General features: G+C 44.0%; 1 protein-coding gene across 3 annotated transcripts in view; it reads left to right on the top strand.

Annotated features, from left to right (window-relative positions):
- Positions 1-6,690, top strand: part of lins1 (lines homolog 1) — an 8,752-nt gene extending 2,062 nt beyond the window's left edge. For 2 of the 3 annotated variants that reach the window (XM_031877516.1, XM_031877514.1), the window contains 3 exons: positions 1,176-1,757; positions 4,074-4,260; positions 4,856-6,690. In XM_031877516.1, coding sequence (XP_031733376.1) covers positions 1,176-1,757; positions 4,074-4,260; positions 4,856-5,681 — 1,595 coding nt within the window. In that variant the 3' untranslated portion in view covers positions 5,682-6,690. The remainder of the gene's footprint in view (positions 1-1,175; positions 1,758-4,073; positions 4,261-4,855) is intronic. The other variant, XM_031877515.1, reaches the window with a different exon arrangement.
- The last annotated feature ends 1,496 nt before the right edge of the window (positions 6,691-8,186 follow it).

The raw sequence follows: 8,186 nt of genomic DNA, 5'->3' as shown, positions 1-8,186 counted from the left end.
GCACACTAACATGCACTAAAAGGCACACTAACATGCACTAAAAGGCACGCTGCTGGCCGGCTCTGTGAACAAAGCAAAGAGAAGCTCTGATAAGAATGAACACAGAAGGAGAGACTTCATGTTCTACTCGGGTAGCTGTTACTTATAGATAGTTGTTTGATGCTCTTAATATCCTATATAGAACCTATAATATAAACATATATTATGTCAAATTCTTATTTCTAAAGTATTGTGTCTGACATGTTGTGAGCGTGACGTTTTTTAGTGTGAAATAACTCTGCATAAACAGAGACACTGTTACTTAATTACTTCAAACCTACGTTTGTTCATTTCTCTACTGCAGTCTTGTAACTTATTGATCAACATACGTGTCCAAATCTTCCTATAGAGATCTGTGCAGACATTGCGTCATGCACAGATCTCTGATACACATAAATATACATAAAACCAGATGTGTTGCTACTTTTAACACATCTGGTCAACAGGCTGGAAGCTGGTTCAAGGCTGCAGTCCAATTTAGCTTAGGAAGGTTCCTAACTGAGTGAGATGACCAGGAAGTATCTAAGGGCAGCCATGATAAGAGCTTGTCTTTTCCTAAGTCATTAGAAATTCTCCTTCACATCTTTCCTTGACCCCATGGAGTTTTACATCGAGCTCAAGGAAATGTTGACCTTCTACCACATTCTACCTGATGTGGTAGAATATTGCAGTTGCTGCCATTGTTGGTTCTGTTTTTAGTCCCATATGAAGGCACCACATTAAGTTTGCTACATTGTGGGGAAATAAAAACAGTAATTTGTACTGCTATGGCTAATCATTATTGACATTAATCTTCTGAGTATGTTTTCTATGAATGTTTTAGCCAAACAGTCCAATCCAAAGATATTTAGCCTTCAATGATAAAAAACCAGAGAAAAGCAGTAAATCCTCCGGTCCCCATGGAGGCATCTCAAGAAGTCCAGGTAACACGGTCATTGATGTAGAAATGGTCATGTTTAGGCGTGAAGTATTCCTTTTAAAAAATGAATCAATTGTAAAAAAAACTGTAGCATGCACATTAGTTTCTACGCTAACTAAGAGCAACAGGAAGGCCAGAATGTAGCAGCCCAGGTTTCTTGCAGTGATCCTTGTGTGTCTGATCGCTCATTTTAAATGCATCTGTTTCCTTCCATCAGACATCCTTGGGAAACTTCTGGCAGCTCTTGACTCCAGCCTGTGTGCTTTATGTTCCAAGTTTCTCCCTAACGAGAGAAAAGAGGAAACGCAGTGTTTGGTGGATGTTACCAGCAGCAGATGCTGGGGAACAACATGGTGTCTCCTGCTGGACCTGCTGGAGGTGCTGACTGCATCCAGTTTGACATGTGGAGCTGGTGTCTGTCTGAAGAGTCAGAGAATGACCCACACTCACTCCTCAGCACTGCTGACGACAGTCAGCTGCTCATCACAGTATTTTGTCAAAAAGCGAGTGCTGTTGCTCCTGAAGAGAGCGCTGCTGCAGAAGGCTGGAGAGGACTGGGCTTTAGGAGGATCCACTGGGCTCAGATACAAGCACTTCCACTCTGATATGAACATGCTGGCCCAGAGTGTGCTAACAGCAGTGACTACTGATTGGTTGCAGAGTGTTCAAGTGGAGTCTGCCTCTTTCTTTGGGGGGACCAGACATGTCGGAGGGGAGGAAGGCCAGAAACCAAACTGTGTGATGCTGAGATCTGTCAGCCTGCTTCTCCTCAAGTCCATGGAGCTCCACATCCAAACAGGTGAGAACCCATGATGTATGTATTGTGTGTAATTATGGATTGATGTCACGTGAGACAGTTTGAAGAAGTTGGTGCTGAGTTTGAAGTGAACTTTAATGCTAAGTGTCAAGACTTTTTGAATAAAGTGGCGTTAGTTGCTTCATTTCTCCCCCGCAGGCTATAAAACCAAAACAGGAGGCTGAAAGATGCTAAAACATTCAGTAGAGGGGAAGTGCAGACGGTGATATTCCTCCGTGGGTTTATTAGTATTAACAATATTTACCAGGTTACACTCTGTCAATTGACCCATTGTTAATATAAAAATACAAAACTGCACCTCCCAAGTTGTGAAAGTGAATCTTAAGGTTGTGAATTGAAATAAAACCACTTTAGGTTTAGACAACCAAACTTCTTTGTTGGGTAACTGAAAAGATTGTGGTTTGGTTTGTGGTGGAAAAACTATTTTCTGGAAAGAGACATTGCTTCTTAGTTTTTCAAACATATTTTTTTGGTGCTTTTTGCACCACAAGCTGAGTGCCCTATGGTTCCATCATATTGTAGAGGAGGAGACATCTCTACGGCTGATGTGCCCAAAACTCGGCAACTCACACCCAAACAATCTAGATTAAAAACGACTTTGATAACTACTGCAGCAGGGGGGAACATCAGGTATTTACAGTATAACAATTGATCAGCAGCTTCAAGCTCCCCATTGGCCCCTCCAGTCATCCCCTTCCTCTTCTGAGCCTTGTCACACAAAGACATGTGTCTTTGTTACCTTTGATTATCTCTGGGAATCTTCACACCTAAACATTCTCTGGTTAAACTGCACCCCCCATTTGGTTACTTCCCCTTATCAAAGCAAAGGCTTTGTCACCACTCTCCTCAGTACACAATCATATGTCACATATAGTTTTGTTAGTGAGTAAGGCACATAAACTAAATCACAGTAGAAATGTTCTATCACGGGGTTCAAATACATTTGTATGAAACGTCAAATAAGTATGTTTGGTAGATAAGCTACGTAACGTGGCATTAGTTAAAGGTATAATATGCAACAATTTCCTAAAAAACAATGTATATACTGATACAAAAATAATCCCTCTCAATCATCACTTGTGACACACTAGATGTGTGTGCTGGTGTATCTTCTTATTTTGCTGCATTTGGGACGTTTCTGTGCGTCAGTATTGGTCAACCCCAGCAGGGTTAGCTTTGTCCCGCCCCTCTGAGTAGGGAGGCTCACAGACCTCACAGGCCTGATGCCAACAGACTCAGAGAGCATGCAGCCCACAGGATGCTGCCTTGGGCTGCATTCATTCGAAATCCAGCACCTTCCAGCAGGTTTGTGAGGAGATGTGGTTATGTTTATTCATGGTTTAGAACGTAAATGCTGTGAAACAATCAGACAATATTGGTTTATTCTTCTGATTCTCTGTCTGTCTGTCTCGTTCTCTCTCTCCCTCTCTGCGTCTCTATCTGTCTCTATCTCTCTGTGTCTCTCTCTCTCTCCCTCTGTGTCTCTCTCTGTGTCTCTGTCTGTCTCTCTATCTCTCTCTCTCTGTGTCTCTGTCTGTCTCTCTATCTCTCTCCCTCTCTGTGTCTCTGTCTGTCTCTCTCTCTCTCTCTGTGTCTTTGTCTGTCTCTCTATGTCTCTGTGTGTCTCTCTCTCTCTCTCTGTGTCTCTGTCTGTCTCTCTGTGTCTCTGTCTGTCTCTCTATCTCTCTCCCTCTGTCTGTCTCTCTCTCTCTCTCTCTGCATCTCTCTCTCTCTATCTCTCTCTCTCTGTGTCTCTGTCTGTCTCTCTCTCTCTCTCCCTCTCTGTGTCTCTGTCTGTCTCTCTCTCTCCCTCTGTGTCTTTGTCTGTCTCTCTATGTCTCTGTGTGTCTCTCTCTCTCTCCCTGTGTCTCTGTCTGTCTCTCTGTGTCTCTGTCTGTCTCTCTATCTCTCTCCCTCTGTGTCTGTCTCTCTCTCTCTCTCTCTGCATCTCTCTCTGTCTCTCTCTCTCTCTGCATCTCTCTCTGTCTCTCTCTCTCTCTGCATCTCTCTCTGTCTCTCTCTCTCTCTGCATCTCTCTCTGTGTCGCTCGCTCATTGAGCCGAGAGGAGGCGCTAATTTTAAATGCTGTGTTTACAACCATCAACCGACAAAGTGACGACACACCATACCTTTAAGTTTTCCTTCATTGCGGTCATGTTACTAATCTTTCATCCCTGTGGGTCAGTAATGCAGTAAGTAAGGAGTTCTGTACGCTCTGTATTACAGCATTTCCACAGCAGGGGGCACTCCTCCCATAGTGAGTTGAGTCATGCGATCCCCTCCTGTGTCTTGTCCCAGCAGGAGTGGATAGTGCCACAGAGGTCTACGGCTATCTGCAGAGTCTGTGGGGCTTCCTGAGGCGGTGCAGTGTCCAGCTGACAGAGGTCACTCATCGCTGCTGCTGGGTCAGCCTGCTGTTTGGGGACCAGGACGACGACATGATGGAGGCAGCCAAAGCTTTGTTTTCCATATTCCTCCATCACAGGTACAACAGTAATGCATGTGTCATTTATTTTCATCAACATGACATGCAAACAAAATTAATTGTAAAAAGGGTTTGGCTGATTACTGTTTATTAAGGGGGACCATGTGACTGTGGGATTTAAAGGTGGAGCTCAGAGCACAGTGCAGAGGGACAGTTACACACTTGACCCCATGTGAATGCAAAGTGGAGCATATATTCATAGGACCTTACCTTAAAAGGTCAATTTGATGTCTTTGAACTTGGGACTTATTTTCCCAACGTTTTTCTGTCTTAGTTTTTGAAATTGGTCCAGTATGGAGAGAGAACGCTGCAGCTGCTGAACGGGCTGTAATGTAATCACTTGTTTAAACCACTGACAGGCTCAGAGTGCTATTATAAGTGCACTTTACCTCACTACTAGAACCATTTCAGAAATGAAACTTATTAACTTAGACACAAAAACATTGAAAAATAGAATCCAGGTTAAAAAATACAAGTAAACCTTTAACACCAATCAACCAGAGAAGAGAAACAGTGAAATCATCTGGTGCATCCTGGAGAGCCAGGTATCATGTTATCAAAAGGAGCTCACTGAACGGCTTGTTTCTGCCTGCAGACGGTACTCTGGGTTGGATGAGCTGGCTGTGTTGGAGGCAGCCTGTGCCTCTGGCTGTAACGCTCACTGCCACTTCCTGCTGCTGCTTCAGAGCATTTCCTTCGACCACAGCATCCTCCTTGACTTCCTCATCTCCACCGAAACCTGCTTCCTAGAGTACTTTGTGCGGTACCTCAAGTACCTCAGCGCTGACTGGCGAGGCTTCACTGCAGCATGTGGGACAATCAGCTTGCCAGACTGTCATCTTTCACTGCAGCAGTCGCCAACTGCCTCAGCTGGTGGTGACATGTTGAAGGTTAAAGGTGAGTCAGATCAAGTAGAATTCAGCTCCTGTGTCCAGCCCACAGGTGTTATTCCACCAGTGGGAACCACCCGTTTGGCTGCTGGGTTTCACCTTGTCGAGTACGATAGTTCTGACCAGTCTGATCCTGAGAACATGGAGGTTTCTCAGGAGGAACCAGGGCCGTCTGCATGTGAGAAAGGTAGATTTAGTGCCTTGGATGTGAAGCAAGAGCTTAGTGGACCACCGCTACCTATCAGGCACAGACAATATGAGTCATCGGTCTACAAACCGAACTCCAGACAGGAAGGGCCATCACTGCCGGTGCTGCAGAGTGAGCAAACGTCATCATGTCTAACCGTGTCGGGACAGCTGACCTGTGGAACATTAGCCAGAGCAGTGCTCTGTCTGTCCGAGCTCAGAGAGGTGGTGACAAGGCTGCAGACGAAGAAACTCTTCCCATACAACCCTTCCTCACTCTTAAAGCTCTTGGCACAAGTACAGAACTGTTCCGAACAATCACATCTGTTACATTTCAATAAATGATAAAGATATTTAGAATATCTTTTGTGAAGCTAAATCCAAGTGGTCCAGTGTCTGTTAGTCCTCCCATGGGTTCACGGCATGTCCAGGTTGTTTCTTGTCTTCTATCCGGAGGACGACAGACTACTACAAGCTTAATAATCCCTGAAGGGGAAATTCACTCTGTTTTTACACATGACAGACCCATACACATCCATTCATGTTTGTAATTTCGGAATAAAAGGAAACTCCACAAAAACATTGAGTGTAGACCTGTGTGCAGACCTGTGTGCTGGTGTTGTGTCGAATACTGTTTCCCTGACCACCTACGGTGGTGCTATTATTTTAACAGGAGGAAAGCACTAGTTGACGGGAACAGAATCCAACATAGCACCGGGGCTAAGGCTCAGTTGAACCCTGGTGCTCTATATAGATATACCTAAAGTTACTTAGTGCGACATGTCTGTTCGGTGTGGTTTCAGGTGCACCAACCAAACATCTGACCATGCACACTTTGCTCAGTCATCACTCTGCACAGGGAAGGACAAAGTGAAGTAACACAAGCAATGTATTTTGCAGTGGAGGGGGACTCCCAAGTTTTTCAGTGGAAGCAACAAAATATCAATTAGCTAGTTTGACAAAATAATGTTCATTTTCTGCCCCGAGCGTTCAGCTGCATCTTAACGTCTTTATTAGCTGATGGAGTTGAGTGCCACGGCGACCCGGCCCCAGATAACAGGAAGAAGATGGATGAATGGAGTTTGCCAAGTTATCATGTGACCCGATTATGGAACTACAGTCATGTGGTCAACAGGCTTTTAAACCTGCATGTAGAACTTCACTGATTTCAGCTTCAATATGCCAACTAGTAATAACACAGTGAATCTATCTAGCAGCAAAGAATCACTACTGTGGTAATGTGTCAGTCCCCATGTGAGGTGGTAAGATGTTCAACAATGTGAGAGGCATATACAGTTGTGTGAAAAAGTGTTTGCCCCCTTCCTGATTTGTTATTATTTTTGCATGTTTGTCACTTAAATGTTTCAGATCAAACAAATTTAAATATTAGACAAAGATAACAAGTAAACACAAAATGCAGTTATTAAATGAAGGTTTTTATTATAAAGGGGGAAAAAAAATCCAAACCTACATGGCCCTGTGTGAAAAAGTGATTGCCCCCCCCCTGTTAAAAAAAAAATTAACTGGTTTATCACATCTTTGGAAAGCTGAGTTCAATTTCTCTAGCCACACCCAGGCCTGATTACTGCCACACCTGTTCTCAATCAAGAAATCACTTAAATAGGACCTGCCTGACAAAGTGAGGTAGACCAAAAGATCCTCAAAAGCTAGACATCATGCTGCGATCCAAAGAAATTCAGGAACAAATGAGAAACAAAGTAATTGAGATCTATCGGTCTGGAAAAGGTTACAAAGCCATTTCTAAAGCTTTGGGACTCCAGCGAACCACAGTGAGAGCCATTATCCACAAATGGCGAAAACATGGAACAGTGGTGAACCTTCCCAGGAGTGGCCGGCCGACCAAAATTACCCCAAGAGCGCAGCGACGACTCATCCAAGAGGTCACAAAAGACCCCAGAACAACAGCCAAAGAACTGCAGGCCTCACTTGCCTCAATTAAGGTCAGTGTTCATGACTCCACCATAAGAAAGAGACTGGGCAAAAATGGCCTGCATGGCAGAGTTCCAAGACGAAAACCACTGCTGAGCAAAAAGAACATAAAGGCTTGTCTCAGTTTTGCCAGAAAACATCTTGATGATCCCCAAGACTTTTGGGAAAATACTCTGTGGACTGACGAGACAAAAGTTGAACTTTTTGGAAGGTGTATGTCCCATTACATCTGGCGTAAAAGTAACACGGCATTTCAGAAAAGGAACATCATACCAACAGTAAAATATGGTGGTGGTAGTGTGATGGTCTGGGGCTGTTTTGCTGCTTCAGGACCTGGAAGACTTGCTGTGGTAAATGGAACCATGAATTCTGCTGTCTACCAACAAATCCTGAAGGAGAATGTCCGGCCATCTGTTCGTGACCTCAAGCTGAAACGCACTTGGGTTCTGCAGCAGGACAATGATCCAAAACACACCAGCAAGTCCACCTCTGAATGGCTTAAGAAAAACAAAATGAAGACTTTGGAGTGGCCTAGTCAAAGTCCCGACCTGAATCCAATTGAGATGCTGTGGCATGACCTTAAAAAGGCGGTTCATGCTCGAAAACCCTCCAATGTGGCTGAATTACAATTCTGCAAAGATGAGTGGGCCAAAATTCCTCTACAGCGCTGTAAAAGACTCATTGCCAGTTATCGCAAACGCTTGATTGCAGTTGTTGCTGCTAAGGGTGGCCCAACCAGTTATTAGGTTTAGGGGGCGTTCACTTTTTCACACAGGGCCATGTAGGTTTGGATTTTTCCCCCCCTTAATAATAAAAACCTTCATTTAAAAACTGCATTTTGTGTTATCTTTGTCTAATATTTAAATTTGTTTGATGATCTGAAACATTTAAGTGACAAAC

This window comes from Anarrhichthys ocellatus, unplaced genomic scaffold (assembly GCF_004355925.1).
Source record: "Anarrhichthys ocellatus isolate YVR2014 unplaced genomic scaffold, GSC_Weel_1.0 scaffold139, whole genome shotgun sequence".
Lineage (NCBI taxonomy): Eukaryota > Metazoa > Chordata > Actinopteri > Perciformes > Anarhichadidae > Anarrhichthys > Anarrhichthys ocellatus.
Note: the sequence above shows the minus strand (reverse complement) of the source record. Positions and strands in the feature narration are given on the sequence as shown.